The following is an 18450-nucleotide window of genomic DNA, read 5'->3' on the forward strand; positions in this document are numbered from 1 at the left end:
TTTTTCTACTAACATTTAATTTTTCTTTCATATTACAAATTATGTGAAGCATCCGGAAATTCACGAGTCATTCATAGCTGTTTAATTTAGTTCATCTTTCAAACATCCTGTTACTTTCACTTTTGCAAAAATTCAAACATGTACATGAATTTCTGCCCATTTCTGATATATGTGAGTATTGTTTAACTAATTTTTTACCTTTTATTGTTTGAAAATTCTCAGACATTGCTTATGCATTGTTATTGTCTTAATTTTTCCTGGTCATCATGCTCATCGTTGACAGTAAAAAAAAAAAGCTAAGCTGACTCAGTCACTCGGAGCAGAGACATAAATAACTGTTATTTATATCTCTGCTCAGAGTTACTGAAGACTCTCCACGTTGGGGAGTCGGTATTCAAGAGGTGTAGGGGCTTTGAAACCTTTCAATAATATGTTTTACGGTGTGACCGTTGGGGCGAGCGCAGTTATGTACTACTAGTATCACAAAACTATACAGTGTACTGCCTATCATTTAAGAAAAAAGAAAGCAAAAAAGAAGAAAACAAAACAATAAAAAGAAATCACTTCCCAAACACTGATTGTGATACCAGGGTTATGTTATGCAACTATAATTAATTCAAGCATGGCACCAGCTCACACAGGCTTGTGGCAGCAATGAAGTCACTAGCCCAAGTAAATGTTGGGGTGAAAACAACTAATTAGAAAAAAAAAGTTAAATCGCAAAGGATAGTTCTGTGGCATTTTAAAGTTTAATTCCGCATGTAAAATTGCATATATAAATCGTTGTTTGTATTTTTTTTAAAGTAAGTTGTTGCTATGTTTTAGCCACTTTGTTATATGCATGTGCAACAGGATAACTGGGAATTTGGAATTTTTTCACGCGGTGAGATAAAAATTTCTTGGAACAATGTGCAGATTTCAACCCGAATTTCCTTCGTTCGTACACGTTAGTCTATTGAGCTCGCTACGCGAGCGGCGCTTCGTGCCGCCTCACTGCGCTCGCTATTAACAACAAATAAAATTTCAATAAAAAAACTATTATTCTTTCTGAGGTCAGAGGATATGACATTCAGATTACTTTTCATAAGATATCCAACAGATGTTCAACCTTGTGAAATGGTTTGATCCTAGGATCCTGAGCTTGGGTAGCTCACTGGGGAGAGCATCTGTCTTAGTGTCTTAGTCAATTCTCTCTCCAGTCATACACCTTCTCCTTTTCTGTTACACTTGCAGAGAATGGATTTTCAAATAACTTATTGTATGTGTGCATGGTTGAATGATAAACATGTGTTACGAGAGAGTAGAAAAATGCAGTCCACTAGACCTGGATTCAAACCCAGATCTCCATAACCTCTAGTCAGTTGCTCTACCAAATTATGAGCTATTAGGCCACCAATGATCAAACCTATCTGATCGACACATTCCTCCCTTCCTATTACTAAAGGTCTTCAGCTGCTTGAGACACCATCCCAGGTTCCTCCCTGGCCAAATTTCACCCATCGCTCTCAGGGCATGGCACAACACCAAATGTACCGTTAACATCACCAGACCAAGATTTGAACCCAGATCCCCTGAATCTCATCAGGTGCTCTACCAACTGAGCTATCTGGCCATGCACCTAGCTGTCACTCCCAGATCATGGCACAGCACCAAATGTACTGGTCACCACTCAATCACACATGTAAAACAACCCATAAGCTCGAAATTGAAGTGACAGATCAAATGGGCTGTGTGTTGAAATTGACAAAAAAAGCTTTTATTCCATGCACACAATGACTCTCAAAATTGAGGCTTCAGAGTCAGCATTATACACTTAGTCCAACTTTTAGTCAATTACCACAGTGCACAATTTTTTCTTTATCTTTTAAATGTTGTGATTTATATCTCTTCAGGTTTTGTCACTGTTGTCATCAGTGTCATGTGCAAGGCATTGTCCTAGAGATAGATCTAGAACTGTTCGCAAGCTGCTAAAGGAAGTGAGTATTAGAGACAAAAATATCTATAATATAATTAACCCAGAAATAAGGTGTATGACTATGATTATAGTGGTTTGAACTGTGGATAACTGTAAGGATGTTCAGTTTTTTAATGTGGTGGAATATAGAGTCAAGCTGTGTTGACTCGATAGCAAAATAATGAATGTCTAAAACAAATATCATTATTGACATATACTGTAGAATCATCATTGTTCGTGGGTACCAATGTTCGTGGGTCACCCATACCCACGAACATTTATTTTGTTAATGTATTGATTTATTGAACCATCGTATTTATGAGTATTTACCCACAAAATTACATCCCCATGAACAGGTCAAATTCTGCTTAACAATGAACATTGATCCCCATGAATTCATTATGATTCCACAGTATGTGTAAAAGATCAGTTCACTTCATAAAGTCTTTAAGAGTATAACACGTATACATATCATAAGTCATGAAAATATTTTCAAGAAATAAAAAATGTATCAAAGCTTGCCGTGTTTAACATACAAATATTGTTGCTGAAACATGGTTTTTGGTGAACATAGTGGGTAGATAAAACACACAGATAGAAGTAATCACAAGTACCAATAAAGAATGTTCTTTTCAGGTTGTTTATCCACTGTTTCAACAAGCCAAGACCAGTATACCTGACACCTGTCTGTTTTCCCCAGAGAGAGATAAATATGTATTACAGGAAGAGAACAAAGTTTCTGAAGGAATCTCCAAGTGGTATTGTGACTACTGCGGAAAGGGCTTCTATGCTGAAGATTACTTAGATCAGCATTTTGACAGAAGACATCCAGAATTTGTCAGAGAGGTATGCACATGCATGTCTGGGGTCATTAATTTTTAATAAACTCAAAAACATTTGTAGGTTGATTTACATGTACTCAGGTACCTCCCCTCTCACAATCTTTTCAGAGAACTTTATTCGGTAATAACCAATATTTGCCCCCCCCCCCCCAAAAATCAAACTTTGACAGAGAAATGTTTAATTATGTACTTAAACAGGGGGGTATATGCTGACTTCAATTCACTGAATATTTTCATAAGCAATGGCGTCATATGTTTGAAATGACGTAAATTTAAAATTTCCAGAATTTCTACAGAAAATGTATATATTACATCGATATTTTGAGTAAAAGTCACCGAGCGCAGGTCTGATCAGGCTCAATATTTTGATGTAATGTGCAGAATGATAATGTTATCAATGAAATATGTAAATATTGTTCCTGAGCAAACTTCCGCTCTATAAATTTTAAAGCTAAAATTGTTGAAATTTTGTCCATTTTGTCCTCTTTCTAAAAAATGATATAAAATCGGACACGTTTGTGACGTCATAAAAACAAATATTGTCAATAAACTACTTTGAAACTATTATATGTTCTGTTAATTTATATAAATCTCATACAATTTATTGAATTCAGCACATTTCAAGAATTTTTCAAAATTTGACTTTTGTGGGGGCAAAGATATGCAATATACCACATATTAGTTCTTTGGATTTTTAATTCTGTATTATTCAGCCCTCACAAGGAATTTTATTGAAAATCTAGTTGTGATTAATTTTGCTCCTTTTCCATGCTTCATATACTCTGTCATCTCAATCATTTCAGGATATAGCAAGTTGACAAGAATAAGAATTTGTATATTCTTTTATTGAATTTTTAATCAAAGGACTTGTGGTCTTTTTGTGTTTTGTTCAGTATATTGAAATACATTATTCTGGTTTGAGAAAAAATAAATTAAACCTAATAATTGATCATCATAATCTGATGCTAATTAAGAAAATATGATTAAATGAAAAATTTTTATCTCATTTGTTGAATATCAATAGGACAAGTCTGCAGTCTGCTTTGCTGACTACTGTGACATCATGAGATGTGACATCTTGGATGGCAGGAGGAGGAAGGAATTCTGGGATGTTTCTTTATGTCTCGAGAGCGATATGAAAGAATTAATGGAAGATTGTGAGGTAGTGTGTTTATTCAGTACTATTTTTTTTAATCTCCTTTAATACATGTACATGTGTTCTTTGATATTATTGATGCATTTATCTTAAAATCAAATTAACCAATTTCTCTTTTGGGAACTCACTTGAGTCTCTGCTCATTTGAGTCTTATTTATTTCACTCCAATCAGATATCAGGAGTTTTCTCCCTTGTCTCTTTGTAAATACAATCTCCAGGATCAAAGTAACAATTTTGCAATCAGTTTGCAAGTATTTCTATGAAAGATTATTGTGTTTGTCATTTAATCAGGACTGCAGTTATATTGTGACTTTTTCTACTTGCAGAAACTGATGAGTGCTTGTGTACCTGACGGATTAAGTAAAAATGCTACAGAATTCTTGATAACTCATATGACTCAAAATGTCTGCTCCTTCCTCACTTGTAAGAAGTACTGGGATTCAGCTGTAGAGGAGGTCAGTTGTCAATCAAAGGAACATTTTTAATTTGTCTGATATTTTGTAGGAGACACCTCTAGTTGAGCTTCAGTATCTCAGACCAGTATCTCATACTATCTCAGACTTCAATATCTCAGTCTTGTAGTATTTCAGACTTTAGTATTTCAGACTTCAATATCTCAAAAATTGTGGCTAAATGTCCAAGTAAGTTGAAACGTCCAACCTCTTTTTTTTTTGTATTTTAAGCTTAAATTATGTTTCAAATCAAAATTTGGTCCCATTAATTTCTAGATAATGATGTCTGACTATAATGATTACTGTAAACCAACTTTTATTCGTGTGTGAGAAATGTTCGCGAGTTCCATGACGTAACTTTATACACGAATATTAATTGTCGCAAACCAATAAATTTATTAAATATTTGTAGAATGTATCCTCAGTCGTGAAAATTAATTGTTGTGGACTAATTTCAAACTGATGAATCGCAAATAAAAGAAGATGCGAATAATAGTTGGTTTACAGTATTGCTTGAATTAAGTAAAAGAAAGATTCTACATATTTAATACTGTATACTGTATACAGGGAAATTTTCGCCCCCGTGTTATTTTCGCCCCTTTCGCCCTTGTCAAAAGTGGGCGAATTTAAAACGGGGCGAATTCAAAGAACATAGTATAATTTCTTAAACAGAACTGTTACTGGGCGAAATTAAAAAGGGCAAAATTGTAAGCAAGTGTAAAAGGGCGAAAATAACACGGGGCAAAAATAACCCTGTATACAGTATACAGTTATCTTGAAAAAGAGCCCGTTTCTTTTACTTTTCAAAATATGAAATTCTCTGCAGTAATTGAAATATTTTACTGGAAGATTTTAGCTGGAATTGTCTATATTCAATGTTTAAATTCAAACTGTGTTTGAAAACTTTTTTATTGTATTTTTCAGGAAAATGATGGCATTATATTTTACTCCATTCTGACTGTGTTTCTCATCATAATGCTCACCATTTACTACTGTGTCGCTTATCATTATTTTTAGTAAGTATACAATCCTAAATACTGATATGTGGTAAAAACTGAAGGGTTAAAACATTGACAATCTCAGTAAACTGTAAGCCAACTTTTATTTGCTTTCAAGAAATATCAGGATTTTCACGATCTACATCAACTGGCAAACCATTTATTTTGGTGTGCATGTGTATAGAAAAAGTTTCCTGAGTCAGGAAAATTAATCGTCCTTAATTGATTTTAAACTGACGAATTGTGAATAGAATATGATGCAAATAATAGTTGGTTTATAGTATTATAAAAGCAATTAGTTGAAACTTTGATAAACTAAATGTACTACAGAAGCATTTGAACAGTGTTTCATTGACATTTCCATATCATCGAACTTTCTACTTTAACAGTAAATTCTACATCATGCTGAAATTTTTTATTGTCTGTAGACAAGGAAAATATTTTAAACAGAGCTTTACATGATTTCTATATACTTGCAGTACGGACACATTCACAGATTCCTATTACGAGACTTACTACGAAAGGCATCATCCTTTAACCAATGTTCAAACTCCTAGAGAAGATAACTCTGGAACAAGACGCAGGATATTAGAAGAAGATTTTAATGTTCACAATATCAGCTGACGAATGTTTATTTAAGGCATTTTATTCATGATCAAAGTTTTAGACACTAAGTTTGGATGAAGTGTGTGTTTGAAATTATAGATTTTTTGTTTGGAAAAATGTACCACGAGCACATTTAAAAAGAGATGCAAGGGAGAACAGCTAGCATCCATTCCAGCTGTCAGTTTGTAGAAAGGTTACCAATCTTTTTCTAAAAGTATAGGTAATTCTTAAAATGTCCAGTCAGTGTAACAACACCTTTGCAATATTGTACTTGCATTGATATACATATGTACATGGATACATGTATTTGTAAATTTTCAAAATGCAATCATTAATAAATTTAACATTATTTCCTGTATTAACAACATGCAATGTTTCTTCATTTCATTAATCTCCATTTATATAGTACATTTGTTACTGCACTGTTATGCATAGTGTAAAGTAGTATACTACACATGCAAATATCACTTGGCACATCCAAACTGTTCATAGCTTTAATAAGTCGTTTTTTTTTCCAACTTTTTGGCCAACCTTGCAGAATAAGCATCTCTAAAGAGATGAATGCATTTTATTTTAAACATGTACAGAGTTAGAATAATCCCAGGAACTTTGTTGTCAAACAATAGGCCCACATTGGGCTACATTGCTCACCTGAGCCGTTATCTAGGAAAAAGCAGGAATCAGTTTTAGCATTGAATTGAAAAGATAAGATGCTATGGTTTTTGTTTAAAGATTACTACTGGTAAAAACAATAAATAGTTACTGTAAAATCACATATTTTCGTGGGGTCAAATTCTCCTGATTTCAGAAAAATCTCTTGGTACATGGGTATTTGATTTGGTGGATGAAGAATTGTTGTTATGAATGTAACATTTTACATTTCGTGGAGGACAGGGTATTCTTGGGTCTATTCATACCTCCAAAACAACAAAATCCCACAAAAATTTGTGATTTCACAGTATTTGAAAAACTTGTTAACTAGTCCACGTTTCTTTTTATATTTCGCAGTTATTTCCATTCTCATAATAGCAGCAGTTCTGCAAGTAAGATTAGATACTGTATACAGGGAAAATTTCGCCCCCGTTTTATTTTCACCCCTATCGCCCTAATCATGGGTGGGCCAATTTAACATAGGGCGATTTAAAGAAAACAGTATAATTTTTAAAAGCGAACTGTGACTGGACGAATTAAAACAGGGAAAATTATTAGCAGGTGTAAAAAGACAACAAGAGATGTTTGTAAAACACTTATGCCCCCCTCCCCCCAAATTGGAATTTTTTTTAAGTCCAAAAGGGCATAACTCTGTCAAAAATGGTGTGATCGTACCCAAAACAAAACTTGACCTAGATATTCATGTGATATATCTGTATATCAAATTTCATTTCAGTATGTGCAACGGTTGTGAAGAAAAAATGAACGGAAACTGCAAATAATTGGAATTTTCTAAGTCTTAAGGGGCATAACTCTGTCAAAAATGGCACAATCGTAACCCAAACAGAACTTGACCTAGATATTCATCTGATATATCTGTACACTAAATTTCATTTCAGTATGTGCAACGGTTGTGAAGAAAATGAACAGAAACTGCAAATAATTGGAATTTTTTTAAGTCCAAGGGCATAACTCTATCAAAAATGGTGCGATCGTACCCAAAACAAAACTTGACCTAGATATTTATGTGATAAATCTGTACACTAAATTTCATTTCAGTATGTGCACTGGTTGCGAAGAAAATGAACGGAAACTGCAAATAATTGGAATTTCTCTAAGTCCAAAGGGCATAACTCTGTCAAAAATGGTGCAATTGTACCCAAAACAGAACTTGTCCTAGATATTCATGTGATATATCCGTATCCTAAATTTCATTTTAGTACGTGCAACAGTTGTGAAGAAAATGAATGGAAACTAAGGACCGACATACAGACCGACCGACAGACAGCAGCAAAGCAATATGCCCTCCCTTCTTCGAAGGGGGGCATAAAAATAACCCTATATACAGTAGTAAGCTTAGAAATTTTCATATATCTTTATTTCTTTTAAGAAATTACTTTCAATATTTGCTCATTTTGAATATACACCATCTTATTCTATTTCTTTGTTTAAACTGGACAATAGAAAGACAAGGCGCTTTTACTGAAAAAGATTTTATTGCAAAAGTCCTATGCAGTAATATTTGCTATAGCTTGATAATTTAAGGTCAAAAGCACATATAAATTAATCTTTATATAATGTTCATGGGAAATGAGACCAGCATTATTTGAACTCAAACCCGATTGTCACGTTTTAACTTTGACTAAACGTGTCACAAGATTTCATAACTAATGATACAACAAGCAGCTTTTTATTATTCACAAATTAATTCACATTTGAGTTTGAAGCAGTATCGATAATCTAATCAAATATATGACTAAAATAAGAATGTCAAAGTTCATTTGCAGCAACTTACATTCACATTTAAAAAAAAAAAAGAAACAAATGCATGAAAAACTGAAGGAAAAAAATTAAACAGCTGCATAGATTTTTTTCTTAATACATTGATTGAAATGCATTCATACAAACTGCAACTTAAAATTAATAATGAATGGAAAATTATAAAAATTTCTTCTTTACAAATTTGTTACATTATTTATTGATTCAGAGAGAACAAAATAAATCACCTTCTTTCGCTCACCTACAAATCTGCCTTTCAGGCAGTCTTTGGTGTAATGTAATATATAAAAATGATATATATAATATATATGACAAAACGGAAACTTGCAGATGAGCAAGGTAAATGATTTCTCAAAAAAAAAAAATATACAAAGTGATGTTATAAAGTTCTGCAAACAATTCCAATTATCTCAATAAAAAATTGCACTCATGTCACACTTTTCAGTATTATATGATTCATCTGTTTCTTTATCACAATCCAGACAATATCAAATATAAAGCCTATTTCAATGATCGTAAAACAATGCAACGATTATTTTTCATGGTGTGTCCAAACGCTCGCTCACTACAATGGAAGACCAAACATGCCTGAGATCTAATGCTAAAAGAGACACTTTTTTATACCTCCATAACGTAATTCCAAAACATTTTTTTTTATTTTGAAATCAAATTTGATGACAACTCGAAATTTGTAAAATGCAGGCATGTAATTATTCTTAAATGTCCTAATAATGAATACAATGTAATGAATTGTGGTATTTCAAAAATGGACAAAAATATCATAAAGCACTCTTCTTAGTTCATTTTTCCAACATACATAATATAGCACTGAACAATGTCCTGCCAAGAGTTGTGTCCCTTCTTGCCTCATTTCAGGTGCACATTTTTGAGCTTGCTTAAAATTCTTTCAAAAAAATGAATAACATGTCTCTATAATATTGACAAATGAAATGGCAATATATCATATATCATACAATAATAATACAAAAACAAAAAAAAATTACGTATCGACAAAAAAAAATTTAAAGCACACAACATCAAGCAGTGGCTTCTTGTACTGTCTGTTGTTCACCATTTGGTTGGTCGCCTTGCCAACGCTTTTTATGTTGTTGACGTCCAAATCCTTCGTCATAATTCCCTTTCCTAGCAAAAAGTTGCTTAAAATGGTTTGTGCAATACATAACTCCTTCATTCATGCTGAACGTTTTTGCCCTAAGAAAAAAAGATAATTTGGAAAATGTATTAACATGATTCAAGATCTTGGTAATTTTTTTTAAATTAAAACAAAACAGAATCTCAACATTCTTATCTCATGTCATAAATATTCAAAATCATTAAAAATTAAAATGCTAAAAAGTTGCTAGAAATATCGTAATCTTGAGCTGAGCAACTGGAGCCGCCATGTAATATATTGCTTCAGCATTATACATCTCTATGTAATACAAAGTGATTGAATTCTGCAGTGATCTTTGGTGATTTTTTTTTTCAAACATGCGTACAACTTCATAAAACTTTCCAAAAATGTATATTTCTGCATGCTATTATTTTTTCAACTTTCAAATGCATAATCACACGCACTTGAAGTAAACACTTGCATGCAATCACACTCTATTTCATGAAATATCGAAATTCTTAAAAAATAACTGGTTATATATATAAAAAAAACAACACAAAATTTCAAAGGACCTGTTCCCAGGTAATTAATATAAGGTTAATTAGACTAAGTAGTGGTACAATAAAACTAAGATCATGTGTTTCTACTAAGATTGGTGAATAAGTAGGCAGGATGTCAGCCATTTTATCAAGGGGAAGGAAATTAGCTCTGGGAAAGGAAGTGTTCTATTATACATCGGCATCCTGCAGGATTTGCTGAACAGCAAATATAGAAGATACACACAAATATACCTAGTTGTACTTACTGATAGGTTACACACTGATTGGGGGCAATGACTCACGTAAATTGATCTCGTGATATCATAGGGCAGTGTACAATGAACAGGACCTCAGAAGGCAAATTTTTTTCAAGCATCACTTCTTTTTTGTGTTTGCTTGACTTATTTTCTTATCTTTCCAGAGTTGAAAAACAATTCCTTCATTTTTACCTGTTTTAAGTATCAGTTTTGTATGTGTTGGTCTACTTTACTTTCATAACTTAAGGTTTGAGTTACATGTATGATAGTCTATCTACAATATCCATGGATCTTAGACTGAAACACTATATTTTGCATGCAACTTTGGTATAGAAGTAATATAAACTGAATTTAATATTTCAATATTATGTGAAAACAAACACTACTAAGTCTATAAAGAAAGAAAATTTTCTTCTCTGGATCATTTAAACCATCTGGCCTAAGGGGGGGAAAAGGAAGGTAGTGGCAGGTACCCTGTGTTGAAAACATAAAATAAAGTAAAAAAATATTACTTGTATAAAAGTCATAGTATGAATATCTTACGTTAATCGTGAGTTACAGTGGGAACATTTAAAACACGCCCTGTGGTAGCAGTTTTTATTCATTTCGATCTTCTCCATGGCATAGACGGTTTTCTGACATGCCGCACACTTCTCCAACTGTACGGCGACAAAGGGACTTTTGGGCTGCACAGAAAGAGTTGTAAACGTAAAACGTACAAACCAAAAACAAATCACAAGCAACAAACTCAGGCAAAAAATCTTTCAATTTCATCAGCCATGCTGTTACTATGGCAACTATTACAGAAATTGCCAGTGCCAATCAAATTTATCTGATCTCTAATGTTAATATTTTGGCTAAATTATATTTGTTTTTAAAAAAACAGATGCTTTACATTGCAACAAGATGCTTAAATTATAAATAACTCGAGAATCAAATTTAACAAAATTAAAACATATAGAAATCATATTATTAGTGCATGCAGTTTGAGGGGAAAAAAGGAAAGGTGAAATTATACCTGAAACAAAGAAAAGCAAATCATATCTAAATGGAATTTTTTAAACAAATGATATATTGTACATGTTGTAAGTGTATATTTGAGGGGGGAATTTGGGATCTTGAAATGAAATTGAAAACACATTTTACTATAAAAACAAATATTTTTTTTTGTAATTTTATTTCTTTTTTAACCACAATATCCAATCTTTGAAACAGTAGGAAGTGCAATCTCTACACAGAGTTGTCGTTCGCTTCGCTATAAGTGGAACGATAACTCTGGGTAGAGATTGTAGGAAGTGATTCATATTAGATGACTCATGTGTGTATTAGAGAGATAACAGCTATCTTCTTTAAAATGCTGCCTTAATCTTTTTCATGATTTTTTTGACAGATTTCAGTAGAAAGTGATGAAAGAACTGTTAGTTGCACCCATCCATTGATTCTCCCCAATGATTAAGGCATCTAAGATTAAATGAACCATGAAAACGGCATTCAATGTAATGCTAAAAACAGCTAGCTTGTAGGCAATGTTGATCGAAAATCATTTGAAAATTTTGTGTTTGCCAAGCAAGCTAGCTTTTATAGAATGTCTATCAAAAATCATTTGAAAATTTTTGTGTTTGCCAAGCAAGCTTCTGTACCTTCCATGTGCTTATAAATAATCAGGGTCTAATCGGCAACTGCTGCTAGGTCAAAGTTCTGCAAGTTTATTCCAATGCTATGAGTGATTCACTATTATGTACATTACGTTAGTAATCTAAATTGTTACTTGAAAAAGCAGGAAATTATATATACCAGTATAAATACTTATTTTGAATTGGGGTTTAATTACATATATAGTTTATAGCTACAAAACACCATAGGCATTGATATTTATATTGCAGTTGGATATGGAATTTATATAAAGAATTTGGAGGAAAGTTGTATATATCAGAGAAAAACCCTCTACATATTTTATACAGGCAGACAAAAATATAGACGATTATGATAATCGTATCAGGGATTTGTATAATGTGAGTGATTGACACCCCGAGCTGCCCACAGGCCATTTATGTATATATAGAGACACTCACACTTGCATTGTTGCCTGTAGATGGAGCCACATTTGACTCATCTTCCTGTCAGGAATATTGTATATATAGTAATACAGGAATAAAATTGTATGATTAATATACATATGATACGCTTATTATATGTGCCAAAAATGTCTATCGGGAAACTACTGGTACATGTATTTGTTATATATAATAAATTTTTTAAAACTTTTAAAAGTTTTTAAAGAATTAATGTTGCAATGAATATTTTGATTACATTTCCTGAACAGAAAGGAAAATCTATCCTGCAAATTTGAAGATTGCTAAGTATTTTTACACATATGTAGCTGTGACTATTTATTGGTATATACATCTTGGATATGTTTTACTACAGATAAAAGAAAGAGAGTGTGGAATAGTATTTAGAAATTCTTTACTTTAGAAGATTGGGAATATTAAGAAGAATATTTCACGTCAAGATTTGTTTGGCTTAAGATTAACTACAGAGTAGGATGATCTTTTTTAATAAAAGGTCAGAAAGTCAGACAATATACCCAGAAGTGTATTTAACTACTGCACTTAAAATAATATTTAAATTAAATGAGGTTATATACAAAGAGGACAAATAAATTAGGTCACAAAGAAATAACGAAAAACTTAGTAAAAACTAACTAAGGACTAAAAAAATTAAAGAGAGAGATATAATAATAGAGAGCAACTCCCCAAACTAAGAGAGGTTAAAGGTCAAACACCGAGTGTGGATCAAGATGACTTACTGTTCCTACTGAGTTGGGGGTATTCTCGCCTCTTTCTGGCGAGTCACTGCGCTCTTCAAACATCTGTACAGGGCAAGAAAAAAAATTTGGGTTATATATTAATGACAAACAACAGAATGCAAACCATGCAACAAAAACCATCAAACACCCCACAGCTGTGATGGCCAGTCTCCTTAATTTCATACATGATCTGGCATTTAGAGTAAATAAATAAAAAGCATATGTGTGGAATGTTTGTCTAACACCAATTACTATAAAAGAATGATTGTTCAACCCAACCCTCCTTTTCTAGATTGATTAGTGACCATATTGTGCATATTCCACTCAGGAAGTGCAAAAAATTGACATTAATAAAATTTTAAGTTCATTTTTACGAAAATAATCATATTTTATGGGCAAAAATTCAACAAAGGCGAGGAAATTATTGCCTACACAACTTAATATTATGTGTGATCTGAAAGATTTTACAGCAATTGCATGTATCATTGAAAACTACCACCAATAAAGTATACTTTATGACTCTCCCCCTCCTACACTACAAGCTGAAACAGTATGGGAATCATATTGTAGACAAAACTAATACTTAACTAATTATTGGCTGTAAAACCATGCATGCATGTACACAGACATCAAACCAAGACATGTGCTATATTGATCTGTAAGGTTCATGATTGTTAGGGACTACATTATTAATCATACCTACAAAAATAAAACTTGAGGGAACCCATGGACAAGATTATAACAGGTGCAAGATACCACAAAAATCAGCTCAAAGTATGTATTACGTGTAATAATTATGACCCTTCTGTGAATGTGGTTTTTTAATTATATATACTCTAGCAATCGAATATTGTTAAGATATTTATATACCTTAAGAGCAAAATGCTCATGAAAAATTAATTTCAAAGTACCAAAGAGCCATTTGTTGATATTGGAGGTATAGATGGTTTTAGCATCTATTTAAAATCTGGACAAAGTATGAGATGCTGAATACCGAAGCTTGTATATACTCAAGACCATGTGTTCTCTGTCAAAAGTTGTTTATCAAAGTTCATATACACCAATTAAAGGAATTTATGGAGTAGTTTAACAGAGCATCTTTCTTAAATCAACCTACTTACTGAATAAACCTGTCCATTAATTGCAACAAAATATATACACAGGGTGTCTTACATACACAATAAATCAATTGAAAAGTTTCTCAAATCTGCCCTTGATTTTTTTTTTCTGTCTGGAATCTGATGTGATTTTCCCGTCTTTAATATTTTTCTGCATGTACATCAATGAAAACATTGTTTAGGAATATTCCGAAAATGTTGCCATAGCAGCAGGAGTTTGTTTTTGAAGACATCCAATATGAAGGATTTTCATCACTATGGCCTTGTATCTGTTAACTCGAAAAGTATTAATCGCCTAATCTCCCTGCATTTCTTGAGTATCAGCAGGTTAAAGCAAATTATTATGCAAGCTAGCTAGTAAGTCCCCAGGGATATTTTTTTCTCTTTAATTTGCATTCCCTACAAAAAAAGTCTAGGAATTTATGTTGTACATTTCCTACACCTCAAGTTTTAGGTTAAATACCTTACATTCATGACTCTAATTGAAAGAATTTCTTTCTTTTCCTTTCTCTAAACATCAAAATCTTTGACATTTAATTAATAAACTTTCTTTGAGACATGTTTTCAATTTTGACAATTATAGCAATTACTAGCAGTCTTAAAAATGTTAAAGCTATATGGGGGAAAAACCTAAAAAAGAAACTGATCTTGGTATTAATTAGTAAATGTATTGACAGCTTTGCAAGATGTATGCAAGTTTAACCTACCCCTGTTTCTTGTCTTTCCTCCATTTTAACTTTAATGCAATGTGGTTCAGATAAAAATCTAACAAGCACTGAATTGTTTCCTTGTACGCCTCCAGTTTTCATACATCTATCCCCTCCCCCTGTCCTACTTTATGTCATTTTTTCCCTTAACTTCTGATGAGCCATTTCCTTGGTATACATACATCTCACATTACGCCTTGTGAGTTAATAATTTGCAATGACCTTGATTGGTTGAATAACTTTATGAAAACCCTTGATAGGATACACAATGTGAAGTTGCACTAGTATTACCCATCATAATCCTTTTCATATGAAAGACATACCATCAATGACAAGTTATAAGAAATACTGTTATTGTCACTAAAACAACTAAATGAGGTCATCATACACAAGTGAGGCTGTGTGTGCATCTTAAGTCATCCATTGAACTTATAACCCGAGCTTAGCCACTTATCCCAGAACAATTAAATACTTTTAGCACCCACTTTTTAAACAGCAATACCATTGAACAACAAGATTTCTTTAAACATATAAGACCAAGTACATGTATAAGAAGGGAAGGAAATTAAATGTTCCTTTGGCCATGCTTATACATTTTATAAATTAAGGTATTTCGGTACACTGATACATTTCCTCTTCCTGTTTTTGTCCTGATTTTACAAACTAAAACAGCCCACACAAAAACAGAGCTGCATAATTAGCTGACATAACATTTGATCTGCTTCAATATTTTACTTTAATACTTGTGCAGTTGGCATACTCTAAAACCTGGCCTGGCCCCTTTGGCCTGGCTTGGCCTCTAAGTTGGCCTGGCCTCTATTTTGGCCTCTAATTTGGCTTCAAACCAAATTTTGGCCTGGCCTCAAAAGTTGGCCTGGCCTCAAATTTTGGCCTCACTCAAAAATATTTTCTTTTTCAGAATTTGATTTGATTTGATTGATTTTTTATTGGTTTAATTTTTTTTCACAGATTAAGCAGGTGATTAATATATTTTTGTTGATATGTAAATGTTAACATTAAAAATAATCATGTACTACCAACAATAAGGATTATTTTATTGATTATCAATTGATCAGTGTACAGTTATTTCATTTTATTATTTACAGGTATTTCATACAGATACTCTTGCTTATAATTATTTAGAAAAAAAAGTATGAGAGTTTATTTTGTGTTTTCCAAATTGTGAACATTGAAAAAAATCTCTAGTAATAATTCATGTCAAATGTCATTAATAGCTTTGAAAAATTCCCACTTGATAAGTAGAAGAATCATCATCTTTCACACACTGTGGAGTGTTGTGTTACTGTTATGCCTGCATCATCTGTGTGATATATGAATACAGGCACCTAAGATTTTTTTTTCAAATAAATATACCAAGACAGATACCAAAATATTTATTTTACACTTATTTCATTACTCTGTTAAAAATTCATGTTCACTTTAATCTAAGAACAGTTGGTATTTAAAATAAATTGAGATAAATAACATTATCAGGTAATTTATAACTTTCTGTTCCTGGTGTGCCGTAACACTGTAATTGGATATCAAATGACAAAAAATTCTGCAGCACGGTTCTTGACAGGGAGTTTAAAGGTTGAAGTTAATCAGTAATGACATGTATATGTGCATAGGCTGTTTTTATAAAGAATTTCCTGCTACAACTTTCACTACCTACAATTATCAAAACAAAAGTTGAGTTTGATGATAGGTTATTAACATTTGTGCTGTAAAACAACTGCATCCTATTCACCATTAGAACCCTATCATATAAAATGTGGTCAATTACTTGCATATCATAGTATTGACTCTTTTTCTATCATTTGTAAAAGTAGTCAACATCATCAAACAGATTTTTTTAATTCTAAATAAAGACAGTTAAAAAAAACTTATATTAAACAAGTAGTACTTTTAAAAACGGCAAATTTAAAATTCTTTTTAGTTCTTAGTTAATTACTTCTCATCTGCATTTCTTTGTTGTCTTCATAATTTAATTGTGATGTTTCTAAATATTTTTTTTTTACTTAAACAATATCTTATTCACTGGTGTTATCGTGAATAGGATTGGGCAGCAGGCGCAGCCTATTTTAGCCCTCTCCCTGATTTTGTAAATGTTTTTTACTCTGTAAAAATCATCATTCCTACCATGGAAATTTAAAAAAATAAAGGCACATTTAATAAATCATTAAGAGAGTGTCTTTTTGAAAGTAAAATTATATGCTCCGTGTTATAGTCTTCAGAATTGCAACAGATCAATAGAAAATCAATAAAAATAAATCAGATTGGTAGTAGTGTATAATTATTTTAATGTTCACATTTACATATCAACAGAAATATATTAATCACCTGCTTAATCTGTGAAAAAAATGAAACCAATAAAAAATCAATCAAATCAATCAAATTCAGAAAAAGAAAATATTTTTGAGTGAGGCCAAAATTGAGGCCAAAAATTTTTACAGAGGCCAAATTTGAGGCCAGGCCAACTTTTAAGGCCAGGCCAAAATTTGTTTTGAAGCCAAATTAGAGGCCAAAATAGAGGCCAGGCCAACTTAGAGGCCAGGCCAGGCCAAAGGGGCCAGGCCAGGTTTTAGAGTATGCCTGTGCAGTTGGACCTGATACCTAGACATACACACCACTATAACAGGTCTCCATCTGTACAACTTGAGCCTGGTAATTCAATATTGATTATCACAGAGGCCTAGACCCCAATCAATCTACCAGCAGCCATTCTCTTCAGCATCTCTATAGACTTAGCTATAGCTGTCCTGTCAGCTGAAAGCACTACAGAATCAATATTGTCTAACTCCAAACCATATGACCTCTTTTTCCAAAAAAAAGCTTCTTCTTTTCAGAAATTTTTAAAAATCAATTCGTTGCACAGGAAATGCATTGTCCTCTTTCGGAGTTTAACACAATTGAGAATGTTGATCATAATGGATCAAAGTGCATGTACATCTCCCAATTTAGACCAAAGTACAAAAGCATGTAAAACCTGCACTGAAGAAGATTTCCAATATCCACACCTTGTTAAAAGAACATCAGTTAGACCCCTGAAATTTCCATTATTATTTTGTGCTAATTTGCTGCTGATTCTGCCCAAATTACTTGAACTTTTAGACTGTACTTAACATCACCAGGTCGGAAAATTCCCCCCCTGAACAAAATATTTTGTTAGCCTTAAAGTTTGCAAGTTTACATAAAATAAAATCTTATGCTTTGGGGTGTATGTTTCATTAAAGATATTTTTTGGCTCAGGGCAATAGACTTTTGATAGCTTAATGTTACGATGTCGTTTCAAAATTTTCCATGAAGTTACACCCATTGTCGACTGAAACCTGCTGTGAAATTTAAGATCACTTGGGACTATACTGCATTATAAATGAATGTACTGAAATTACATACTATGGATAGTTTAACAACTATCATACTTTAGAATATAAAGTTTTAACCTTGTCCATGTTCAGTGATTA

General features: G+C 32.5%; 2 protein-coding genes across 16 annotated transcripts in view; one reads left to right on the forward strand and one right to left on the reverse strand.

Moving 5' to 3' along the window:
- Positions 1-92: 92 nt before the first annotated feature.
- LOC134253551 (uncharacterized) lies at positions 93-6376 on the forward strand. Its single transcript, XM_062736080.1, has 7 exons — positions 93-171; positions 1893-1976; positions 2591-2800; positions 3821-3958; positions 4280-4408; positions 5330-5421; positions 5883-6376. The coding sequence occupies exons 1-7, from the start codon at positions 139-141 to the stop codon at positions 6025-6027; spliced, it is 831 nt and encodes a 276-aa protein (XP_062592064.1). The 5' UTR covers positions 93-138; the 3' UTR covers positions 6028-6376.
- Positions 6377-8137: 1761 nt separating this feature from the next.
- LOC134253587 (titin-like) overlaps positions 8138-18450 on the reverse strand; it is a 52612-nt gene continuing 42299 nt past the window's right edge. For 7 of the 15 annotated variants that reach the window (XM_062736130.1, XM_062736134.1, XM_062736139.1 and 4 more), the window contains 4 exons: positions 13159-13221; positions 12422-12466; positions 10893-11035; positions 8138-9651 (listed from right to left, as the gene is read on the reverse strand). In XM_062736130.1, coding sequence (XP_062592114.1) covers positions 9477-9651; positions 10893-11035; positions 12422-12466; positions 13159-13221 — 426 coding nt within the window. In that variant the 3' untranslated portion in view covers positions 8138-9476. The remainder of the gene's footprint in view (positions 9652-10892; positions 11036-12421; positions 12467-13158; positions 13222-18450) is intronic. The other 8 variants (XM_062736126.1, XM_062736127.1, XM_062736128.1 and 5 more) reach the window with 4 other exon arrangements.

Source organism: Saccostrea cucullata, unplaced genomic scaffold, assembly GCF_032062105.1.
Source record: "Saccostrea cucullata isolate Sc308-1 unplaced genomic scaffold, CSIRO_AGI_Scuc_v1 ctg110, whole genome shotgun sequence".
Taxonomy (NCBI): Eukaryota; Metazoa; Mollusca; class Bivalvia; order Ostreida; family Ostreidae; genus Saccostrea; species Saccostrea cuccullata.

Excerpts from the sequence above, each read along its gene's own strand:
- LOC134253551 (XM_062736080.1), top strand. The coding sequence starts at position 139 with ATGTACATGAATTTCTGCCCATTTCTGATATAT. Across the intron at positions 172-1,892 it reads TCTGCCCATTTCTGATATAT|GTTTTGTCACTGTTGTCATC; the intron begins GTGAGTATTGTT and ends ATATCTCTTCAG. Across the intron at positions 1,977-2,590 it reads TTCGCAAGCTGCTAAAGGAA|GTTGTTTATCCACTGTTTCA; the intron begins GTGAGTATTAGA and ends TGTTCTTTTCAG.